The following is a 25,540-nucleotide window of genomic DNA, read 5'->3' as shown; positions in this document are numbered from 1 at the left end:
AAATTTTTTGAGACATATTCGGTATGAGCCTGTTCACTAACAGGAATAGGGTTTTGTTTTTATGTTTTTCTTTTAACCCGAAATGATTATAAATCAATTCTTATTTTTTTGCACACTCCACGAGATTTGGTCCACCTCAAGGCCCAAGCTTGACTTGTCTCCTTCAAAGTTTTGCATAAGTCTGAATCTGCATTTAAGTATTGCTTATCAGTAAAATGAAATTGCTACCATTGTGTCTGTGATTGCTTGATAACGTGTCTGGTTGATTGTCTAAATTTGTTTTTTTACCCCACTCAACTCCTTTTATTTTCTTTTTGTATTATATAATTTCCAATAATTCTAAAGTTGCCTTCAAAATAGTCGGAATCTTTTAGGACATGTTTGGTTTGGGCTGTTCACTAACCGGAATAGCGTTATGTTGTATGGTGTTGTGAATGGTAATTGAAAGCATATTTGATAAGATCCATTTATTACAAAAAAATTTAAATAAAAAATATGAAAACATGTTTGCTAAAAAGAATGTTACAAGTTTGAAAAATATAATAGTTAGTTTAAAATGTAATTTAAGATATTTTCAAATTTTTATTTTTTACTGCTCATCACTATAGTGCTGAAACACATAAAAATATCAAATTGGAGTTTCGATTTTGACCACTATTTACAAAGCGTTCAAAACAAACCTAACAAAAACACAACAAATAAAACACGTAGCAAACAGGCCCTTAGCAGTCTTCGTTCTTCAACCTCTAGCCTAAAATATATTAAATCCTCGAGCACATGCCAAATTCTTATCATTTAAAACCAAAACTCTTGGAGGTCAGGAGTTCAAACTATGCTGGAGCCACCTTAGAGAATTTTTTCACTTAATCGGCCGGTACATATGAGACGGTAGATTACATGTATTTTATGGTGAATTATAAAGTGCTCTAAAAGGCTCAACACCAACTTCCTAAAAAAAAACTTAGTAAGATAATTATAGCTATTTAACAGTGAAAAAATTCAGGAAATTTTTGCATTTGCAATTCTCCTTATGGCTAATCAAAAGTTGCAACATTGTTATTAATTTCTAATTCACTTGTGAGGCGAATATTTCATACTTCTCTTCCTTGACTTCAATCTCAAAAGAACCTTTTAGTTACTTTATATTGTATCACTACCACTCTACCGCAATCCTACCAGTCTAAAATTCTCTTCTCCGAAACCGTTGTCATTTTCCCTCTGGTTAGTGATGTACGTGACCAAAATGTTGTCATGCAGAGCTAACTATCACAACATTTTTGTGAGGTACATTACTAACTGGACGGAACAGGATTAGACGTTTCGCATGGTTTATACCATTTTTGATGGTACTGATCTAATACGAGCAGGATAGCTTCAGTTTTGCTTGTGGCACTATTTTGATTAGGCAGAAAAGCAGATTGTTTTTCAAATGCTTAGGTTTTAAAAGATTGTTATGTTGTCGCGTTTGAAAGCACTCAATCGGTGAAAAGCTGTTTAATGAAATTGTTAATTTAGTTTTTTCGATAAGATGATTGAGATGATTTTTGAAATCACCTTTACTAACAAGTCTCTGCATAGTGACATTGTGAAACATTGCTGATGAATATCATCTTAAGCCATATGCAAGCGAACAAGAAACTAGATTGCTAATAGTAGGATCTATCTTACATATTTAAGTTTTATTAGCAAAGTAATTCCTACCTCAGTACTTAGGAACCACAACCTAACAAGTATGGTATTTGACAACAATATCATCCAAACACAAACCAGTACCAACCTAGCACCACACACACACACACACACACTGTTGTTCTTTGCCTTTTAATGTACAACACATAGGGTGAAGGCGATCACCTGAATCACCTTCACATAGATCTGCACCCACCCCACCCTCCTATCCCTCGTAAAGGGTTTCGCTACAATCTTTACTTTCCTAGTGCAGCTATCGTTATGCTTAAAATGCTTCTTAACTGTGCTGTTGATGGTGAAGTTTTCCCCGTGACACTGAGTACATAGTAGGGGTTTTATAGAGGTGCAGTGTCAAAAGGTATACATGGTGTAGAAAAAGGGTGTTACCGGTGTATATTGTATCTAAGCTACTGAGCTAAGTTATAACTGAACTACGCGATGTTAGGTTAGACTAGTGCTAAATCAAATGTTATACCATATAGGCACCAAGACAGTGCTTACTGATGGACCGTCACTTCTGCATAACACTAGTATTCTACATCAATGTCTATACCAAAATGTGAACAAGTTTCCTCCTGCTCTTGTAGCATGTATAGATTTTCATAACGGTCATGGCACAAACCAGTGAATTCGATAGCTAAAAAGTACAATGCTGTTACATAATAAACGTCTAATTTGTTTCACATGTGACAAGGGGGGGGACTGCTTAAAAAAATGGTGTAAACAGTGGTCAAATGTAACCTAACATGATTATTTCACCTGATCCGGTAATCTTGCAAGCAGGCATTCCATGCAGGGCACGATTGCTTCGCTCATTTTAATCCAGCCTTCTCCTTCAACATGGAAATGAAGTCCCCTTTCTCTTCTGGTACTCCAGCCTTCTGCTTCAACATGGAAATGAACTTCTCTTTCTCTAGTTCTGACATTCCCTCCGTCGAACAATCTCCAACACCCCACTCTGCTCCCCTTATGCAGTACTTATCTTGAATTTCTTGCTTGTTCCTGAAAATTCCATAACAATGTAAAACTATTGATTACGGTGTCACCATAAATGTGTTTCAACACACTGTGTGTGTAGTTACAAAGAGCTCGTGATTGGACACTAAAACCCCATGCTTCAGCATCCAGAAATTATTTTTGCTATGCCCTAGAAACATAAAAAGATAGAAGATTGCTTTGAATGCTACATTCCTTTTTCCCTTCCCTATCTTTTGCTTTTTCTCCGGTTGAAACTTGAAGTTCTTATGTTACCTAGTGTTTAAGATAGGCATTTGACTCTTTTGGAAGCAATAATATGATAAAATTGAATCCTCGGATATGTTTTTTAGATGCATGTCCAATCAAAAGTGTCGGACACGTATCCATACCCATGTCCAAGTATTGCGCCTCCGTACTTTACTACTACTTTTGGAGAGTCAAGTAACACAGAAATTGACTGTCTTTAGGTAGGCTTGATAAAAATAAATTCTAAAGAAAATGAAGCTGAAATGTTTTACAACCCAATGGAGGCTGTCTAACAATTTATCTGTCCACAAAAATTTCACACCAAGCTAGGAGAAATACTTCTCTTTATTCAGCTTGGATTGCTCAAGTAGTTTCTTAAGTAGGGGCGATTCTTTAAATCTTGCGTCGGCTTCAGCATACTTTTTCTGATTTTCTTCTGCAAAAGAATGTGAGATTGAAGCCCTTTTTTTTTTTTTTTTTGCTGTCTCATATCTAATACAAAATGCTACAAGAAATAAAATAAATGTAAGCAAAGATCGTACCGTTAAATCGATTGAGAAACTCAATTGAAGGTAACTGAGGACCAGGAACTGATTCAATTCCAGTGGAGCCTGAGAGAAATCCAGCTTTAGCTGCAGAAACCCCGAAAAAACCTCAGAAGTGTGACTAAATAACCTTCACATTTGTACATTATTATCTATAATGCCCATACGGCATATATAACATTCAAAATTCTCTTCACTCTCTATCCTCTCAGCTAACCAAGGGAAAGATTATTGTAGTATTTGTTAACATAAAGTGTGACTAAATTAAATTCCAAAAAAAAAAAAAAAATGTGAAAAATTAAATTCTATGGTACTAATAACTAATATATATACTGTACACACACAATGTGTGTTTACTAGCCAAATAAGATTTTATGGTTGCTTCCAGGGTCTTTCGCTTGCATATATCCAATGAGTTCCTTTTAAAACCAAGGGAATAACATGACCTTAATTCCGTTTGGCAGCTGAGAAAATTAAGTAAAAAAAAAAAAGACGGTAAATTCTGAATCTTTAGTTCTACATCAATTGGGGTTTCCTTTAAATTTTATATGGAACAGTGGAAGCAACCAAATGACCAAGGCAATAACATGGCCCTCTGTTTGGGGGCTGGGAAAATTAAGTAAAAGGAAGAAAAAAAATGTAGTCAAATCTGAATCTTGAGTTCTACATCAATTGGGTTTCCTTCTCTTTTAAGTCAAAGAATTAAGCATCGCAGTTGAGTAGAGCTATTTTCTTTCTTGAGTCCCAATATATGGAATTTACAAGACTCAAAAAACTCAACTTTCTATGATTTTCCTACCCTTTCTCGGCAACCAAACAAAGTGCTTCCAATAGAACCCACAAAAACAAATGAATGGAAGTTGGAATTAACTAAGAGGGTGTACCTGGATTGGACCAGAGAAGAATTGCAATGGAAGCTGCCAATGGAACAACAGATTTCTGAAACAAAACTCGGTTATCAACATCTGTTGCTGAAGAAGAACACAGAGACAGACTTGTGGGAAAAGAGCCAACACGTTGTGGTTTCAGATTGAACCCAATTTGTTGGATGAGCTTCATTTGAGGGTCTCTGAATTTGTCACGGATTGTAATGGTAGAAGATGGTTTAGGAGATAATGAAGAGGCAATCATGTTTCTTGGCTCTCTCTCTCTCTCCTCTTTCTCTCTGTGTGTGTGTGACTGTGTGAGAAAGAGAGTGAGTATACTCTGCTTGGCACTTATAATGGAGGATAACGGAGAGGGAAGAACTGGCGGTTGGTATTAATCTCCAAGAAACCCTTGATATTTATTTGGAAAAATTACCACCAAATTTTACTTTTTCCAGTAAATGTAATTTTTTTATTTTTTATTTTTAGGACAAATAAGATCTACTTTAGATTTTTTTTTTTTTCCATTTAAATTTTAGATCACTAAAATTTTCATTTATGCTACTGCTAAATTAATTGAAAATTTTAAGCTCAAATTTTAATTTATATTCTTAAAAATTTAGATATGAAATTTAATTAAAAAGATAACATTTTATTGACTTTTCTTTATAGGATATTTATTTTTTTGTGTATTAAAGTCGTCCAAATTCTAGACAAGATATTTTGTATTGAATTTCAAATTAATTTAAGTATTATTAAACTCATAATACAATATATTATTAATGAACTAATAGCTAAAAAAAATAGATTATACATCAAAATTTTAAATAAATATATAATTAGAAAGTTTTATCCATTTAGCAAGATTTAGGTCCAAAGGAAATCTATAAGACTTATTTGTCCCAAGGGGATAAAAAGAGAGTAGAATTTGGTGGTAACTTTCTGACAAGTTCATGAGATTGAACTGCTTTTGCTGCAAACAAATGAGTGGATATTAGTACACATAAGCACATCCTGAAAGATGTAATATTATAGACAATTACACACACACATACACACACATAGATGATAAGAATTGAATTGAACAGAGAGAACCTGAGACCAGTTGCAATGTGAACAAGGGTGCCCCAAAGGGGTGACCTGAGAACACAGAGTGCATGAGCCCACTTTCAAAGTGGCCAAGCCACCTGTGTTCTCAGTGTCACTCCTTTGGGGTGTGCCCTTGTTATATGAACCAACTCTCTCAAACGTGAGTGAATTAGGCGTATGGTTTAGCACAAGTGCAGTACTGTATTTGACGGTTTATAATTCTCACACGTGCATAAAGAACTTTTAAAATATAAATGAATTAGGCGTGCAGTACAGTACAAGTGCAGTACTGCATCTGAAGGTCCGTAATCCATACAAGGATTATGGATCTACCCTCAAATGCTGTACTGCACTTGTGCTGTAGAGTATCCTGCCCCCCTCTCAAATAACATTCAAACAAGAGAATGCTGTGTGTCTTCAATGCAAGGGTTTGCTTCCCCTTATATAGTGTTGGAATTAGAACTACTGTCATAATGTGGTCATTCTATTGACTCTGTCAAACAAATGTTGTCATTTCTTGGAGTATATCCACTGTGGGCAGGTCCATAATAACAACCTGATGAAACTGTTATTGGCCAATGGATATGACTTATCTACCTTAAGCGGGATGTCTGGTGATTTCAATTCTATGAGTAATAATTTTTATTCATATATGGTTCAGAGAACAAGTAATTGATCTTTTATTTAATTGTGCCGCAGTAATAGAACTCATTGTAGAATGAATACTTAGGGTTACAAATTTCAAATTCCTTTGTGTCAAAAATAATCGGAATTTCTTTGTGCACTAAAACGATATCATTTTGATGCATAACACAAACTGCACATAATTAATATGATGCCATCAAGCCTAATGTCTATGCATCAAAGCACATACTTGGCGTTTGAATACAAGATCACCTTCACACGGGCATGCATCTCAATTCGTCATAAAGTAATGATACTTGGCTTTGAATCACCTTCACACGGGCATGCATCTCAATTCGTCATAAAGTAATGATACTTGGCGTTTGAGTACAAGATCACCTTCACACGGGCATGCATCTTAATTCGTCAAAAAATAATGATACGAAGCTCAACCATGGGACACATCCAACTAAATTAATGTCAATAGGGAACAACATCATGGTAAACATCATCATATTTAATGACATTATGACAATGTCATCTCTACTCACACAAAACAAAACAATGAATTCCACTTTTGAACTATTTATTATTATTGTTCCTCAAATAAAGCCTATTACCAAACCAGTTTTATTTTAGAAATTATGTCTCAAATTCTCATTATTATTAGTTTCTATTTTAGTATATATTTTCTTATAGAGACTTGAATTGGGTTTTAAGAAATTGTAATCCTTATTAACAAAGGAATTGGGTATGTAATGTGACTATCAATAGACACTTAGGTTATTGTTGAGAGTTATGAGTTGAAAGAGATATAGTCTCATGAGAGAGTACGTTGATAGTAGGGGTGAGTTACGGATTTGGTAGAGTGAATACCGAGTTCGTGTGCATGGTTTGGTGTTAAAATTCTCTACTATTGTAATATTTCTACATATATAGTGAATCTCTTTTTATCCGTGGATGTAACCCTGATTTTGGGTGAACCACGTGTATATCTTGTGTTGTGATTTGAAATGTTGTTTTCTTTCTTTCTTTTATTTTCACATAGCCCCAACATTTTACTCCAAAGAGATTTTGGATGAGAACTTCAATTACACCTAATTTTAATATAAATATATATAATTCGAGTTAGAAAGGCTTGAAATATTATATCTTGACTTTATTTTATATGAAGTAACTACTTTACAAAATTAATTTTAAATTCTCTATTTTTAGATCAAAATTCACCATTATATAAAATAATGAAAGATGCCCATCAAATTATTTCAAGATGACCAAATTTTACTCGAAAATGCATTTGGATGAAGGTTTGGTGCTGTATTCAGAGTTTTTTTTTTTTTTTGGGAGGGGTTAAATGATCCATAGTCATATATATATATTATATATATAAAATATATTTGAAGGGTTGATCAATAAAAATTCATATTCGGTTACATTTACAAGAATGTAAAAAAATAAAATATTAAAACACTCAACTGCCTAAATTTAGCTTAGTCTTGTATTGTTTAGCAACCAAACTTGATATGGACCATTTGGTTGGTCAATTGCAGAATAATACTACGCCGTATTGGTGAAAGATAGTAGTAACAGCTAAATCACGCCATCTCGGTAAAAAGATACCCACCAAGCTACGCCGTTTCACTTTTCCTAGCTTGTCGCCTGTTAGAAAGAGCTCGCGTTTGGTTCGCCGGAGAGCCAGAGGAGAGAGAAAGTTAGAGAGAGAGAGAGAGAGGAGGGGGGGAGGAATATTACTTTTCCTCCTTTGATTTCTCTATCTCTAATCATCGTCGATTATCGTAATTGGTAAGATTGTCTCTCAGTTTTCTATTTCAATTATTTGTGAATTTTCTCATAATATTTGCTTGAATCTATATATGTATGTATGTGTATGTATTTCCTCTATGAATTCTTAACTGGCCTCATATTTCTACGCAGCTACTTAACTGACATGATTTTGTTATTATATCCCTGATTTTTCGACAGAGAATCAAACTTTTATTTTCATGTGTATGTGTGTGTATATATGTATCCCTTTCTATTTGTGTTTGTATATATATGTATATATACACATATATATTGGTGGGTAATGAGACATGTATTGTGGTGTTAATATTCACAAATGGTAAGATTGGCTTTTCAGTTTTGTCTTCTCTTCGATTATGAGCCGATCTTCTCTTCATCGGTGTATGAATCGGTATTAACTGGTTTAATTTTTCTAGATTTTGCTTAATTGGGATCGTAATTGCTTTATTGCTCATTTGTTTCTGATTTTTTGATAAATAATTTCTTATTTTCATGTCTGTGTAGTTATTTATAGTTTGGCAATGAGAAGGGATAAGGCAATCTGCAACTATAATGGACCCATGTAGGAACCTAGGTTTGAATTTTTTTTCGGTTAGAGCAAGGTCTGAAATTGAGGATATATTAAATCATGGTATTTTGTTGGCGGCATTTCATAATTTTGTTTATCAAGAAGAGAAACCAAAATTGTCGATTTTTCTGTTGCAGTCATGTTTGTTGAGTTGTGTTTGTGCATTCATAGAAAAACAGGTTAATTAAAGTTGCTTGTTTTCCACACATTTATAAGAAAAAAATTAAATTAATAATTGAAAAAAAAAAAAAAAAGCTTTCTGAGTTTTAAATCTTGATATGCTCAATACTTTTAATCGGCATGCCTAAATAAACATTACCTTGAACCATCATTTTTTTGTGTTCTAACTATTTGTCGACCTACGGGCTTGACTACTGCTATTGTATGGTGTTATGGCAACTAAATTTTGGCTTAGTTTATATGTTTGTAGTATAGAGTAGACGACAGTTATGTTTAATTATACGTAAGTCTGTCTGAAAGCAGCAGGGATTAAAACACTTTCTTCTAGGGTTCTGTGTTATCTGTACCAAGACAAAGTTTGAGACAATGCTTTGGATTTAATTTTGGTCACAGTATATAAGTATAATAATTTTTAGAGAGCTATGGTATATAAGTTGGAACTTCCTTATCAGCACTCTATTTACTATTTAGTCACTTAATCACAATGCATTTAGTTATATTCTTTTCAATGGCTTATAGTTTCCTGAGTGTTCCTCTTTTCCTAGTTAGCCCCTGCATTACGATAATGTGCATACTGTAAAGTGCACAGTCTAGCTTTAGGGTGAATTACAAACCCGGAAGATATAATCTAGTGTGAAGATAACTTCTGGTGAAATTTCAGTAACAGTCACCCCAGAATGTTGGATGGAATTTGGATTTTCTCTATGATTGAAATTTTTGGTTTTACAGATGGATTGTTAATAAAAAACAGGTTGATGGCATTGCTTTTCTTTTTTCTTTTTCTTCTCTTTGGGTTTGCCAGGGCACAAAAGCAATTATAAGTTGAAAGGGAATTATTTCTTGTGTTGTAGTTACAGGATTTGGTTAGTTGACTTCCATTACATTTTGGCAATTATTGTATCATGTGTAATACATAGATAGGGAAAGCAAGTTATGTCATATACTGGAAATTTTGCTATTATTAGCAGAGTCTTACAAATTAGTAGAAGATCATCTAGCCTACAGTCCAAGCTCAGCCCCAAGTTCTCTCACATTCTGTCTATATCAACTGAATTAGATGACTTTCTCACTCTTTACCATTTTGCAGGTTTGATTTGAGGACGACGATTAAAGCCAAAAGTAGACATTCATGGCCAAGTGAAATTATGGTGTTTTGATAAGAATTACTAGTAATTTCTCATTTTATGGATCAGACACAGAACTAGAGCTGTTACTCCCTGTTGATTATCATACTTATTCCCTTTTTACCATGTGGAGTTCAATTTCTAATGCCGTTGCTGTCTTTGGACCAAAGAAGAATTCTGTTGATCCAACTCGAGCTTGTTCAGACTACTCAGATGATGAGACCGGTTCCAATGCCAGCACAGAGGAAGGACTGGAATGCCCAATATGCTGGGAATCCTTTAATATTGTTGAGAATGTGCCCTATGTCTTATGGTGTGGCCACACCATCTGCAAGAATTGTGTTCTAGGGCTTAAGTGGACTGTCTTGAAATTCTACAATCAACAAATCAAGATCCCGCTCTTCATTTCCTGTCCATGGTGCAACTCGTTGACGTTGCGGCTGGTTTACAAGGGAAATCTCAAATTTCCTTGCAAGAATTTCTTCATTCTCTGGATGGTTGAGAGCTTGAATGGTGACAGGGTGAAGTCTACTTCCTCAATTTGTGGGGACCATCAACCAATTTGGTCTCCAAGAAGCCTTCCAATGCTTGGAAATCAAGCCAGAAACATTAGCCTCAGGAGGCCATCATGTACTCATCGTCTAGGACATTCAGGATCTAACAGTAATGATGATAGACACACCAATAGTTGTCTTAATGTGGAGAGACCCCATCTTTCCCTTCATAAATCCCTGGATTTCTTTTTTCATTTTACGGCAAAGTTGCCACTGGTGATCATACTTCTTCTGATTGTTTTTTTTGCGATACCTGCCAGTGCTGCCATTTTGGCATTGTATTTGCTAATCACTGTTCTTTTTGTGATCCCATCTTTCCTGGTATTGTACTTTGGTTATCCTAGTTTGGTTTGGCTAATAAAAGAAATCACCTCTTAAGAGATCGTTGGTTCCTCTTCTAATTGGCAAGAGAGATTGTGGCTTTAAGATGATTTCAATCTTTGCTTAAATCTTGGTAGTGGTGTACTTTTGATTACTTTAGTTTTCATTGCTAACACTAGTGCCTCTCAGTAGTGATTCCATTTCTCTTAAATTCAACTGTTTGATGTTGAGAAGCTTTTTTAGTTTTTATGTGGCTTCTGTGATGGGAATAGACGTTTCAAGAGTTTCTGAGGCTTGATTAAGCATTACAGTGACTTGACTTTAGTACCGAACTTTTCTTGTTAAAAATACAAAAGACAAGTGATTCTGATGATGATACTTTTTCTCCATTCCAAGCATGGTTTCCTGTCCGCCTTAGATCATAATGATCCTAATTGTATGTAAAATTGTCATCTTCTCAGCAGTATATATATATATATATATATATTTTCCCTGGTACTTAATGTTGTCATTTCAGCAGTTGCAGAAGCTTTTGGAAGAATTTTATCCTGAAATTTTGGACAGATGCATGTGACCTTTGTGTTAGTAATGCTCCGTTTGATGTTGAGCTACGGAGCTAGCATTACTAGAAAAAATTTCAGCTATTCTTGTTTTTCCCTCAATGCCATATGACCTTCGTTTTAGTAAGGTATTGTCCCGATTTAGATTTTCATTTTATTGTACAACTTCCAATCATTGTTTAAAATTTCCTTCGTTGTGGATCTTAAACAAACTCAAATGAACCAGTCCTACAATGCATGTTGATTCAGCTTTCTTCCAACGTGTCTTATACTGTCAGTTTAAATGCCTAGAGTAGTTGTCATTTTCATTATATTTTTCCAGGTCTCTCTACAACATAAGAGGCACTAAGAGTAAAAGGGTTGTGTGCTATTAGTCACCATTTGCTACCATCATTGAAGGAATTAGTCATATTAGTTATCACAAGAATAGCATAAAGCTCATTTATTAATTCATCTTTACATAGAAAGCCGGCTCATGCAACCTGGTTTCACCTGTTGAGTTTACTACAGCATTAGTTAGAAAAATATATACACATGTATGTGTGTTATTTACAATTTGTTGTTTGACCAGGGGGGCCTCTTTGTTAGTGAGAGTCAGAAGCAGAAACATGTTGCTGGAACTTTCCCTGTTGATCTGATTTTATTTGCCTTCTCTTTCACCTTATTTTCCTCATTTCTTCGATTTGCTTCTGCCTGAGCACTTGCTTTTCCTGCATACCGGTCAATTCTTGCCATCTCATCATGGTAATGTTGCAAGTCTTTTGCTCTTCTGTGCTCCAATTTGCTCTGCACTTTAAATGATTGTGTTGTCAGCTCTAAATTTAGCATCAATGATGACTATTAGATTAAGGATAAAAAAAAGAATGAGACAAGACCTCTCTTTTATCCTTTTCGCGATTGGCTTTGACCTTCTTCTTATCCTGCCAGTTGTGAATTTTAGTGTTTGACTTGTCGTACCTGAAGATTCTCTCGTTAGAGTAAAAACAACATACCTTTTTGATTTGTTGTAATATGAAATTTGAACCAAGTATTTGAATTTAACAGGCTTATATGTTGGTCCTGAATTTGTCCAGTCTCTAGCCACTTGGTAAAAGCTTCTAAATAATGTATTAAGTTGTTCTTTTAGTGATTCTGAGTACTTTTTGAGCTTTCATTTATGCTTGTGCTATTTGTAACAGAAAGCATTGCATTGGATAAAAGTGGAGAGAAGGATACATATAGGAGATTGCAAGTAGTTGGATAATAGTTTCTTTTTTCCTTTTGTTTTGAGTTGACTGATACTAAATATCTCTCTTGAAATGAATAATTACCTTTCTTTGATCTTGGCCATCTCAGCTGTCTCCCAAGCATCTGCCTCAGTTTCTCCTATTCCAGCAGGTTTTGTTGAAGTCTGCCTTCTGATTTCAGTTGGTGGGGATGCAGACTGTTTGGTGGATGGAAGATCAGGTTTTGGCACTGCACTTTCGGGCTTTGTACTGGCAGTGCTGTTCAAGTGTTTGTCCGCGAAAGTTGGTGTCTTTTTGATGGGTGGGGCATGACTAAGAGCCTTTTCAGGCATCTTTTCACTTTTGGCCGCCGCTGTTATTGGCACCTTATACGGAACTTCCACATTTGTAATGGAAGTTTTACCTGATGTAGTCCAATTTCAATATATATGCAAGAAAATTGTTAGAATGATCTCGATTATTGCTTCTTTTACCCGGCATCCTTACCTGATAATTGTTCGGACACACTATCTTGTGTTTTGCTCTTGATCTTGGTCAAAGAGGTTGCAGGGTCCTCACTCTTCTCTTTCCTTTCTGGGACACTTGATTCTTCAAGTGAATAAATGGCAAATGCTGCTGCTGCAACTGCAGTTGGGTATTCACCACCATTGCTGGAATCATCCTCATTCATTTGCCCAGAAGACTGTCTCCAAAACCAGTTCTGGTTGTTTTTCCTCTCTGCAAATTCCATTGTCAAGGTTTGATTTATTGCTCTCTCTATATATACATCACCCTTATGCTATAAAGGAGTAATTGTAATGAAAATTGTTGATTAAGGGTATTGTTTTATACCTCAGAAGTGAACTTTTAGTGAACTATAGGTTACTAAGTGTTTAATATGATCTCTATGAACGATTTAGGACTTGATTGTAGATAAACAGCAGATTTTCTTATAGTTTTCTGCTTTTGTTGAGAAGTGAAAATTTAATGAAAGTGAAAATTTCAGGTGTACCTTTCTTTAAGGATTCAGTTTCTTGGGGTGGTGGTATCCTTAGATCTTTGATGTTGTCAGTCCCTTCTTTGTTTTGCTGTCCTACACCAGAAAATCTCACCCTAACAAAAGAAGTCAGTAGTCATTGAAAGAAAATTAATATGCACATGAAGCTATTAAGTTATGCTAAAATAAAATTAGTGCATGTTTTAGCTAGGTTTAGATGGCTGAGATCAACATGCTGTGCTTGGCTTAACAAGCCAATAAAAATTCAGAAATTTGTTGCCAAACACTCTTAACTTAGAGATCTTCAATATCAATAGTTGAATGAAATGGTAGTAAAAGCCCCTAAATGTCTTGTGTGAAGCTGAATTATGTATGACTTGCTATTTTCCAACTTTTATGTGTGTGTTTGTGTTTGCATGAACTTGAGCTTGTGTCTCAGTGCATTCATAACGTTATGAACCTGCATACCTAATCTAATTTCCATTCCCCATCAAAAGTGTTCAAAAACTGGAATTACCTCTGTTTCTTAATCAGACTCTCCATTCTCCGGGACAGCGCCTGTTCTGAAACCTCTTCTTCGAAGGAACGATATGGTGATCATAGTTTGTTCCTTATTTGAAGCAGAGAAGGGTAGGAAGATAGGAAGGTTTGTCGAGGTTGATGATAGGCTGTTACTGTTAGTTGGGGACTGGAGGCAAGCAAGGTGGAATTTGCTTGCATGCAAGGCCTGCTTTTCGATCTTAAATGACGACAGAGTGAAGGAATGTATTCTTTTCTTTCTCTTGTTGCTTTCTTTTCTACATTGAAAGCTTTTTTTGTGGTTTTTGGTATTCCTTTTCTGCAGGTTTCTTCTCTAAAGCAACATTTAAAAACCATTTTAATGTACCCAAGGCCTCTGAGGGATGTTGCCTTGGGATAGCTTTCCTTCAAATCTCATTTGAAACCATCGAAGGTAACAAATGCTAAATGGTAAAATAGAAGTACCTAAGTTAAATAATACTTCTAAATAGGTGACCTTCACATGCTTCGCGCGCTTCTGCTTTTGCGCTCCGCACACACTGTTGTTTCCGATCCCACTATGTGTGACTTAGATTTTGTCACTTTTGCATTCCGGCTTTTACATTTGCTCCTGCTCCTTGTGACTTAGAGAGGGCTATAAAAGAAGTAATCTTGTTGCATAATTTTTTCATAGTCAAGGTATTTTACTCTCTTTCTTGTATCAGTGTTGTAACCTTTGAAGTTTTTAGTTCTTTTTTCATAAAGAATTCTGAGTGCAATTAAAAAGCTCTTCTAAGATGCATAAGACGTCTTCGGATGTGTTTGTTGCGTCTGACAAGAAAGCGCTTTTCTGAAACAGCTTGTGCAAAAGACAAAAGAAAATGCACCCTTTACTCTTTAGGATACCTTTGAATAACTAGGACCCAAAAGAAAATAAATGATCACATCAGTTATGAATCAAAGATCCTGTCATTCCGAGGTACAAATTTACTGAGTTATCGAATTATTTACACAGAAAACCACTATTTAAAGGGTTATTATTTATTTGAGTAATGACTTCAATGGTTCAAAGTACAAGTAATTAATCTTTTATTTAATTGATGCCAATCCGAATTGTCTCGCGTTGAAAAGGTGTCGTTTTGGTACACAACATTGACTATACAGAGCCTCATTACTATATTTATATTAAGCACTGAAACACGATAATATTTGACACTGAAATGGCACTATTTCAAAACAGGGAGAAATATAGGATAAACTTTTACCATTCAAACTTTTTCTACAGCAGCATATCCATACATTATAGGTTGCCACCATTTATTAAAGAAAGTGATTTTTACTGAGCCAACTTGGGGGCAGTGTCCCCAGGCCTTCATTGGCTCCCTCCCTTACATGAATTAGAAAATGAAATTGTGTCATTATTGTAATGATTTGTATATCATATATACCATTATTTTATTATTTTGTCATGAAAGTATTTATATTATTTTTAAGATTATTGGGTAAACTTGTGTTAGAAATGTCATATTATTTTCAAGATTATTTGGTAGATTTGTGTTATAAATGTTGTGGCGAAGTGTCTAAAATAATAAAATTAATTTCTATTTATGGACATGTGTTTGACATATATCCAAGGAGAAGATTGGCAGGAGGGAAAACAAATGAGATAATTTTTTATTTATTTTTTATTTTTGGGTATTAAGTGCAAAATATGAATTTACTTGTTTAAAAAACATGGACAAAATAGACAATTATTAACTCTCTTATTTTTTCCATCCAAATTCTCTGATTTAGAAAAATAGTAAAACCACTATTTAAAGGGTAGCTTTCAACCATACAGAGAGCGAACGTGGGATTATTAGGAGTGTAATGACTGTTATCAAATAATCTTAAACCCTTTTATAAATACATGTTCATTTATAAATTTTCGTTTCCACTTACGAATGCAATTCAAGAATCAAATTTTGAGTTTCTAATGAAAAGTAAGGGCAGGTTTGTACTTAGCTCTCAAATGCTAAATGACAAAATAGAACTGCCATTAAAGTTAGGGGTGAGCAAATAATATGTGAATTTGTGAATCTGATTCGATCCGTACGTAAATTTGTCGAGAAGGTATTAGGTGAGCTAGACACACCGTGCACTGGGCTCATTCGAGTAATACGTGTTGTGCAAGCACAGATGCGTGTTGTGCATGTAAGGCTCGTATACCTAGCGCATCCAATGTCTATTCACATAGCTTATGAGAAGGCCTAAAAAACTCCCCTAAGATGCATAAAGTGCTTAATAGAATGCCAAGTGTTTTTGATTAATATATATATATATATATATATATATATATATATATATTCTAAAATATATTCTCTTCTTAAAAGTTAGAACGCACTTATTAAAGTGTTTCTTATGTTTACTAAATACATCCAAATGCAAATTTTAAAAATAAAACCACTTTTAAGAGATTGAAAAGCAATCCTAAAGGGTCCTTTACAATCTAAATTTCTTTTTATTCTTGATCTCATCTTCATATTGTGCCTTTGCAGCATCTACTTGACGTACGATCTCCCATATAGCTCAGTCAGCCGTATATGTATACGTGCGTGTGCGTGTGCCCACCGATATATCCACCTTTCTCACCGATGTTTCTACCTTTCTGAAATGAAAATATAAAAAAAATTACATCAACAATGAATATTAATAGCAACCAAGACATAATTTGTAATACAAAATACTCTTTTATTTTAATTTCATCAAAATGGAAAAAACATAATGAATTAAAAAAAATGTTAATATAAAAGAAAAAAAAAACAGAGAAAAAAAAAACAGAGAAATTAGTTTTTGGTAGGGATATATATTTAAATAATAATAATAATGCAACAAAAAAAAATTATCTAAGAAAGAAACTATAGCTCCCTAGAGCAAATCCTAAATTACTTTCTTTTACCCTATAAGGTATGAAATTCATGGGAGTGATAGGTGGATTAGGAAATTCCCTCACAAAGGAAACACGAATAAATAATCTCCCAACTCTATGGTCATGTAGTGATATGTGAACGTCCATAAACAACCGTAATTGTTTCATATACAATACGAAGCCAGACCAATAGATAGTGAAAGAAAAAAAAAAAATTACACAAAGTAGATTCAAGTTTCAAGGGGGAATAAGACATACCCTTTATCGAGCCAATCCTCCAATTTAAATATCCTGTAATCAAAACAAAAATTAAGATATAAGAGACATATAATGAAATATTACCATTGTTTAAAAATAATTCTTCGACATTGTATGAGTACAAGTATTAATTCAAGTTGTTTACTAATCAATTGAAAAAAGAAAGAAAAAAAGAATGAAACATACGCCTTAGAAAGTAGAAATGCGCCTAAAGTAAAACTGGTTTACGAAAACGAAAAAAACATAGAATTAGTGAAAATTGAAACACAATCAAGACTAGGAATGTAAGGTGGATAGAGAATTAGTACTCAAATTACTGAGCCGCGACATCTTTGTGGCAATCTGAAATAAATATTTTTATAAATAAATAATAAGAGTCTTTTATCAAAAAAAAAAAAGCAGCAGAATGCAAATTTCTAAAACCAATTTTAAGTCAACCATTCATAGGAAAAAAAACATTAGACATGGGGAAGAATGAAGAAGAAACAAACTTTGACAACGATATCAATCCTTCTGATTTGCTCCTCCTGAAAACCCTAGCACGATACAGTAACAAACTTTGACAACCGTCTTTCAATTCTTCTAATTCGCTCCTCCCTGAAAACCCTAGCACGGCACGCACCAAAAGAGAGAAGACTTTGGATATTAAAAAGGGAGTTGGAAGGAACTAAAATTTATACAACTAGTATTGAACTCTTTTCACTTTTTATACGGAATCAAATGTTGATTCCGTATAAAAAGTGAAAAGAGTTCAATACATATATATAAGACAATAAGAGTTAAAAGTTATATTAGTAGACGAGAGAGTCGAAGTTTGACACTTTAAAATTACCAAAAACACTAATTTACTGGGTTACCAATTTTAAATTCTTCGTGAGATCAAGTATACCTCATATCATATTACGACTCTCTCCAGACAATGGTAAAACCTCCTCAACTTTAAAAAAGTGAGATGGGTTGATTAGGTCATGAAAAAAGAAAAAGGAAAAAAAAGTTAATTGGTTACTTATTTGCTTACTAATCGCCAATAATAAAAAATTCAAAATTATAAGAGTTTTAACACCAAAATGATCAAAATCAAGTCAATTTTGTTTTTACCAACATAAAATTTGTTACCATGATTAAAAAGTTGATTCATTAATTTTTATTATTATTTACATAATTCATTATTTAATGCTTATTAGATAGACTCGCAATACAATTAAAAAACTACCCTTCTAAGACTGCCAAATAGATATGTTAAGCCACGGAGCCTTCATATTCAACTTTACTATTTATAAATTTAAGGTTTTAATAGATATTTCACACATAAAATTTAACAAAATAACCTGACTTGGAGTAAATCCGATGAAAAAACAATATTAGTAATTACAGTTCAGGTTCGGCATGTCATGAGTTCCATTCATGTTTGCATGTTTAATAAATGAGCCTTAGTTAAAATATAATTTTCATGCTTCATTAAGATAGAAAACTCAAAACAATTTTGGGCTTGTTAGTTCAAAAACATGTTCGTGAACAAACACGACAATCTACTTATTTTGAACTCAAAAATATATGTAATATATATATTAATAAATGAATAAGTTTAAGCCTTAAAATTTAAAGATTGTGTCTAAATATTTCAGAATTACAAGAATTTTAACCAAAATGATAAAAATCACTTTTATAAGCAAGTCTTCAATGTGTACTAGCCGGAAGGGCTCCCAAGTTAGAGACTTGATTGGTAATCAAGGGATCGTTTCTCGGGTTTGTTTGTGCGTACATCTTAGCAGAGATAATAGTTGCATTTAAGAAGGAAATCAATTCCCTTTTACCTTTCAACAAGGATAAGCAAACTATCACTTATCATCATCCATTAAAAGTCGTAATCCAACCAACTCCTAACTCGGTGACTTGTGTTGTTTAGACTTCTTATCAAACCCAGAATCAATTATTATTATTATTATTTACATATTCATTATTTAATGCTTATCGATTCGTAATACAATTAAAAAAACTACCCTTATAAAGACTCTCTATCAAGTTCCATCTAATAAACAATCGGTAATGATACAGGGGCCGAAGGTTTTGGCCGAACAAGGCCACATCAGATTCTTAAATCTGACCTTGCGTGAAAAACTAGGAGTCCCACAGGAGTGAGTACGCTGCGTTATAGAGTATTCTTTTGTATAACACCAGATATATAGAAATAATCCCTTATTTGACAATCGTAGAACCATGGCGAACCAAAAAAAAGTAGGTGTAAAAGTATATAAAAATATAAAATCTATATGATTATGGGTGTTCAAAGATATATATATATATATACCCAAATTACATTGTTTAGCATTATTGAATTTGGATGATTCTGACGTTGCATAGCTTATCCATTTTTAGCCGACCAATTTTGCATTGCTTCCCTTTTGATTACTAATTGGCTATGGTGCATGACAGCAAATCCCTCCTCTTCAAGGTTTATTTAGGTTTTTGTGAAGGAAATTTGGTCTTTTGATTTATGCAATGGTGGATTGTTATTGAGCTGGGTCGCCTTTGAAAGGAAGAAGACCATAGAAAAGAATAGGTTATTTGAACAGGTTTTGATGTGCAAGATGATGGCCGGCCCTAGTGGAGTCATGAGGATGGAACAAATTTAAAGGTTTTTAAAGCGAGGTATGCCAAATAGATAAACGTTGACGGGGAGAACAGAGAAGAAAGAGATTGAGAAGTCCAGAGAGTTTTGAGACGGAGCTAGAGAGATGACTTTCATAGGCTAAGGAGTTCTTGAATGTTCTATTTCAGATCTGAAAGGCTATTAAATGAAAATTATGCTAAACATTTAGGGTACATTAGTCTTTTTATTGTTTCACTTAGATTTAATCATATGAGATGGCCTTGCCACATCAAATTCGTCCCTTGTTTGGCCAAATACCTTCGGCCCCTATATCATTACCCATAAACAATTTCAACCTTCCACTCCAAGAGGAGATTACAGTAATGTAGATGTTAAGCCACCTAGCCACCTTATTTAGCTTTACTACTTATAAATTTAAGGTTTTAATAGATATTTCAGACATAAAGTTTAACAAAATGACAATGTGACTCCGAGTAAATGTTTCTCAAAGAACCCTCTTGAACTTTTATTTTTAAAGAAAACCCTCAAAACTATTCTAATTTTTGCAAAATAAACCAGGGGACACTGTTCCGGTTCATTTTATCTATAAAATGAAGGTTGTATTTTGAAAATGGCCGTTTTACCCTATGGAGGGAAAAATCTCCCTCCAATGAGAATGATACACGTCATCACAATATAAATATCCATCACAAATGTCAGAGGCCCATCCTGCCTAGAGCCCAGTCCAAGCTCGTTGCTAGCCCAAAGTCATATTCGCTAGCCCAAGATCACAGCGAACTGATTTCTAGTATCGTTCAAGTCCGAATTAAGAGATCTAGCCCATTAGCAAAGTCGCGTGGATCAGGTCATGTACGGCCCAAATTCATTAAAAGAAGATCAGTTCTGGTAGATAAATGATACAACAAAGAAGGAAGTTGTTGTAGAAGGAAGATTATATGATAGAATTTTCCATACAAGGCAAGTTCTGTGTATGGAAAATTATATACAATAGAAAGAACTTTATTTGTAAAGAATATCAAAGATGGTAATAATTGGAGGACAAGCAATGCGAGTCCTACCATAATTCTACCAATCTTTGTATATAAATTAAGGCCTGGACCTCTAATAAAGAGATCAAACAATTCTATGCTTCTATATCTATTGTTCTTATTTATTCTTACTGTTTTTTGAGTGTGTTGTTTAATTATTCTCAATCATTATTGGTTGAGCAGAATTTTGCACCTACACTTTGGTGTCGTCTGTGGGAACTATATTCAAAGATACTCCCACGTTTGTTTCAAGTAAATTATGTTACCACCATCTAAAATGTCAAATGGAGGATCTTCAGCGGATCAACAGACAGAGTTGATGCAAAAGATGCGGGAAGAATTTCTGCACCAGTTTGAAGTACTTCGTCAGGCGAACGAAGCTAGCGTGACCCAGATCGCCTTACTTTAACAACAGAATAACACTCTTCAAACGGCGATGGCTCAGTTGATACCATAGCCACCACCGGGTGATACGGCAGCATCGCCCCTTAACCAGAACATTCTTCCTCCAGTTAACGAGCCTCAACTCAATGGGGTACGACTCAATGAAGCTCGGCCTAACGAGGGTCAGCAGCAGCAGAGGACAAGGACTGAGGCAATTGCTTCGGATAACTTCCTTCGTCGCATGCAGGATGAACAGACCGAGTCTAGCCGTAAGTTTACAGTGTGGTCTAATGGTATCCCAGATGGTGCTGGTGTACAGGATGCTTTTGATGAGAAAAGACTCTTGAATATTGAAACACCAGCGGAGATGGCCAGAGAACACAAAAACTCTCTAGTAAAGACTCCTTTTTACTGACGATGTGTATATGGTTGAGAGGCCCAGGAAGTTTACCATGCCTTCCTTTACTCAGTTCGATGGTACAGGAGATCCTTTTCGTCATCTGGATCACTACGCCCAGAAGATGGCTCTGGACGACCGCAATGATCCTTGGTTATGCAAAGTTTTCCCCACCAGTCTAACAGGAGCAGCACTAGAATGGTTCAAGAACAGGCCACACAGGTCTATCCCAGATTACGAAACTCTGTGCACCATGTTCCTAGCATAATACTGTGGAAATAAGAAGTAAAAGAAGAGTATGGCTAGCCTCTTTACCATAAGGCAAAAGAAAGGGGAATCACTGCACGATTTTTTGAATAGATTCAATATGGAAGCTTCGGAAATAGCCGATTGTCATCCTGCCATTGCCATAGAGACATTCAAACTTGCAATGATTCAAGGGACTAAGTTTTATACTTCCCTAGTTAAATATTCTCCTCCGGACATGCAGACTCTCAATATTAGAGCCTAGATCTACATCCGGCTCGAGGAGAATGTAGCCCACCGAACGCGGCACGCCACCCTCGTCACGGTAGAGAATAAGCCTCGGGAGAGAATTCCAAACTCAAAAGTTCAGAAAAGCCAGCGCGCCTCAACCCCAATTGTTCAATTACCTGAGAAGAAGAGAAGGACAGAGGAAAGAATCACACCTCTCTGAACTACTTTGGCTCGGCTCTTCTAAGAGAATAAGATGAGTTTCACCACACGGCAACTAATGAAGCAACCCTTGGAGCAGAGGGACAAAAGCAAGCATTATGCTTATCATTTAGATTATGCACATTCGACCAATGATTGCAGATCCCTTAGGCGCCAAGAGGAGAGCATGATAGCCCGAGGTGAGTTGGCAAATTACCTCACGGTGAATGAGTACGTGAAGCCCCGAGAGGTCAACCCTTGTAAAGTGGAGGATAATCAAGTAAAAGTCATTCATGCGAGACATGGCAGATCTGAAAATGATCAAGAGTCTGAGGAGGTTTACAGATCCAGATTGAGGGTAGCCCATAAGCTCAGAAGGCTAACCTCGGTCAATACTATCGCCTCGGGCAGCATCAGCATAGGGTTCAGCAATAGTGACTTGTCCAGAGTTCAGCTTCCCTATGAAGATCCATTGGTCATCAGCCTCTTAGTGGCAAATTGTGTAATCAAAAGGGCCTTGATAGATCTAGGAAGTAGTGCAAATATTATCACAAGAACGGTTTTTGAGCAATTGGGGATACCGTCATTTTCAATTCGACCTACTTCCAATCCTTTAATGGGATTCGACGGTACGAAGGTGGACCCCCTGGGTGTGGTAGATTTATCCGTCACAGTGGCCAAACGAACACTGAAGGAGAATTTTGTCCTAACAGAAATCCATCCTTCATATAATCTCATCATGGGCAGAGGCTGGATCCACCGAATGAATGGAGTTCCATCCACCCTTCACCAAGTGATGCAGTGCTTATCTCCGGATGGTAAGGAGGTAATTAATCTATGGGGGAATCAAGTTGCAGCGAAAGAATGTTATATGCTGACACAAGGTGAAGCGAATAAGGTGTCTAAACCACCTCAGTCAAATGCAACTCCCAGAGACACAACCAAATAGCAATTACAGAGTCCTCTGCCCAAGTATCTAAAGGCAGCGGAAGAAGCAGAAGCTGTAGAACCAACCGAGGAATCCCTCGGAGCCGTAGAAGTAATCCTTGGTGACCCTCAGAAAATCACTTATATAGGCTTTTCCTGCACAGCCGAGGAGAAAGAACCATTGATCAATGTCATTCAACGTAATGCAGATGCTTTTGCCTGGGATCACTTAGACATGGTAGGGATCGATCCCTCAATCTCCTGCCATAGTGATAAGCGCTGAATACTGTATATTTAAGTGCCCTAAATTACATTAACAAAGCCCAGTTATTGATTATTTTATGTAGATTAACTCCATTTGCATGTTTTTATGCATTTTCAGGTTAAAGTGCAAAAAGGAAGCAAAAATGATGCCTTGTGGAATTTTGAACAAAAAGGATGCCATTTCTGAATTTCTGGCAGCAGTGATCCTGACTTTTGTCGCCATTTTCGACCTAGCAAACTCAAGAACTGGACTTCCATCATAACATGAAAGATTTAGATCTCTGAATCAGCTTTCCAAATCTTCAAGCGGTTCATCATTCGGAGTTTGGAGCAGAGAGTTATGATCTTCGTAACAGAGGTGCGCAGAACTGCCTGGCAGCAATGAAGTACTGCCTTTCTCCCCATTTTCGACCAACCAGACTTAAGAATTGGGTCTTCATCAAAACATGAAGTTTTTAAAGCACTGAATCAGCTCTCCAAATCTTCAAACAGATCATCATTCGGAGTTCGGGGCACAAAGTTATAGCAGTTTTGCCAAAGTAGGTCAGCGTTGAGCAAGAAGAGCATGTTGCACATTGCACTAATTTAGAGTGCTCGAGACCACTTTTCGAGTGCTCGAAAATCAGGTAGATTGCACTCGGAAATGGCTCAATTTCAGCCACTTGCACATTGGTTTCCTCAATGCCATCTTCCTTCTTTATGAAGTGGTTGGAGGTGTTCCTTGGAGGAGAGAGAGGGTTTTGTTGGAGAATAAAAAGCTACCAAAGGCCACACATTTGCTATCCTACATTTACTACAAGATTAGAGGAGAGAGAAGAGAGCAAAAGAGGTGTGTTCTTCAAGCTCCAAGAAGGTTGCACGAAAATGGCCATGAAGATGGAGCTTCTACCTTCTTCTAGCTTAGCAATGGGTAACTAACTCTTTCTCTAGGGAGGTGATGAAGTCCCTCCCTTGTAAGCATGTCCTAGGGTAGTCTATATTGGGGGATTGCAATGTATATTTATGGTCTTTTTCATAGCTAAGAGCACTTCATTTGGTGTAATGAATGTTTATATAAGTATGGATGATTTCTTCAAGCTCATTATCTTATGTTAGGTGATGTCTTGTATTAATCTTTTTGCTTGAGTTTACATGGTGAGAATGGAAACAAGGTTATGAAATGATTTAATGGCATGTTGATAGGTGACTTTGATAGACCATTGCTTAGGAAATCATTTGATGGTGTATGCTTAATCTCTAGCTCCATGTGCTTCATCATTTTGTCAAGAATTTGATAGTCTTTCATTTAAGTAAACGTGTATAAGCTACACCTTAGTTAGGTAGTCTCAACATGTTTACCCTTTTGATGGATTATACTTGTTTGAGACCTAATGTACCTCTTAATTACTTACATGGCAACTATGTGTTGCTATGTAGTTTTTGACCATCATATGTTGTTTTTTCCCTAATTTAGGTCTAATCTAGCATGTGTATAGGGATGGAGGCGGATTCACTTCCTTAGTCTTCTTTGCTCATCTTTCATCTCTTAAATTCTTGCAAGTTTTTCATTAATGCATATTTCAATTCATAGTATAAGTGACAAACCAACAAAACTCTATATACCCCCTCATCATTCTAAAAGTAGTCTAGACTCTTAGGTTGCCATAGACTAGCGCAGTCCCAGTGGTTCGACTTACCCGACCAATAGCCCTATTTTACAATGATTCGTGCTATTGCGAAGGTTGATGTATAGTTGATCAACCGATCACATAGCCTGAAGGTGGACACGGAGTTCAAACCAGTTAAAAAAGTGAGGTTGACTGAAAATGTTAGTGCTATCATTCAGCACAGCACTCCCCCGAAGTATAAGGATCCGGGTGCCCCCACAATCTCTTGCATCATTGGTGACAGCAAAATCGAGAGGGCCCTCCTTGACTTAGGAGCTAGTGTGAATTTAATTCCATACTCAGTCTACCTACAACTTGGTTTGGGAGATCTTAAGCCGACTTCCGTGGTTTTGCAACTTGCCGATAGATCGGTCAAGCATCCACGAGGTATTCTCGAGGACGTTATCATCAAAGTGGATAAATTCTACTTCCCGGTAGATTTTGTGGTTCTTGATACGGAACCGGTCCATGACCGAAAAAAGCACATTCCCGTGATCCTTGGTAGGCCATTTTTAGTCACGGCTAATGCATCAATTAATTGCCGAACCGGAGTGATGGACATTGCTTTTGGAAACATGCAAGTCAAACTCCACAT

At 35.7% G+C, this 25,540-nt stretch overlaps 4 protein-coding genes across 4 annotated transcripts; 2 read left to right on the top strand and 2 right to left on the bottom strand.

Moving 5' to 3' along the window:
* Positions 1-2,301: 2,301 nt before the first annotated feature.
* Positions 2,302-4,940, bottom strand: LOC132302804 (uncharacterized). The gene is made up of 4 exons (XM_059799762.1): positions 4,343-4,940; positions 3,456-3,545; positions 3,253-3,349; positions 2,302-2,691 (listed from the first exon to the last, which is right to left on the bottom strand). Exons 1-4 carry the CDS (start codon positions 4,587-4,589, stop codon positions 2,502-2,504), a joined length of 624 nt encoding a protein of 207 aa, XP_059655745.1. The 5' UTR covers positions 4,590-4,940; the 3' UTR covers positions 2,302-2,501.
* Positions 4,941-7,669: 2,729 nt separating this feature from the next.
* LOC132302803 (uncharacterized) lies at positions 7,670-10,659 on the top strand. Its single transcript, XM_059799760.1, has 2 exons — positions 7,670-7,840; positions 9,676-10,659. The coding sequence occupies exon 2, from the start codon at positions 9,838-9,840 to the stop codon at positions 10,642-10,644; it is 807 nt and encodes a 268-aa protein (XP_059655743.1). The 5' UTR covers positions 7,670-7,840; positions 9,676-9,837; the 3' UTR covers positions 10,645-10,659.
* Positions 10,660-11,562: 903 nt separating this feature from the next.
* LOC132302802 (remorin 1.4-like) lies at positions 11,563-14,046 on the bottom strand. Its single transcript, XM_059799759.1, has 6 exons — positions 13,867-14,046; positions 13,365-13,465; positions 12,860-13,090; positions 12,458-12,776; positions 12,023-12,104; positions 11,563-11,933 (listed from the first exon to the last, which is right to left on the bottom strand). The coding sequence occupies exons 1-6, from the start codon at positions 13,890-13,892 to the stop codon at positions 11,742-11,744; spliced, it is 951 nt and encodes a 316-aa protein (XP_059655742.1). The 5' UTR covers positions 13,893-14,046; the 3' UTR covers positions 11,563-11,741.
* A 7,415-nt stretch (positions 14,047-21,461) lies between these two features.
* Positions 21,462-23,057, top strand: LOC132304753 (uncharacterized). Its single transcript, XM_059802475.1, has 2 exons — positions 21,462-21,655; positions 22,271-23,057. Exons 1-2 carry the CDS (start codon positions 21,462-21,464, stop codon positions 23,055-23,057), a joined length of 981 nt encoding a protein of 326 aa, XP_059658458.1.
* The last annotated feature ends 2,483 nt before the right edge of the window (positions 23,058-25,540 follow it).

The sequence above is a fragment of the Cornus florida genome, unplaced genomic scaffold (genome assembly GCF_030987335.1).
Source record: "Cornus florida cultivar Cherokee Brave unplaced genomic scaffold, ASM3098733v1 CherokeeBrave_3.0.0_Hap2_Chr04, whole genome shotgun sequence".
In the NCBI taxonomy this organism is placed as follows: Eukaryota; Viridiplantae; Streptophyta; class Magnoliopsida; order Cornales; family Cornaceae; genus Cornus; species Cornus florida.
The sequence above is the reverse complement of the archived record's forward strand: the minus strand, read 5'-3'. Positions and strand labels throughout refer to the sequence as shown.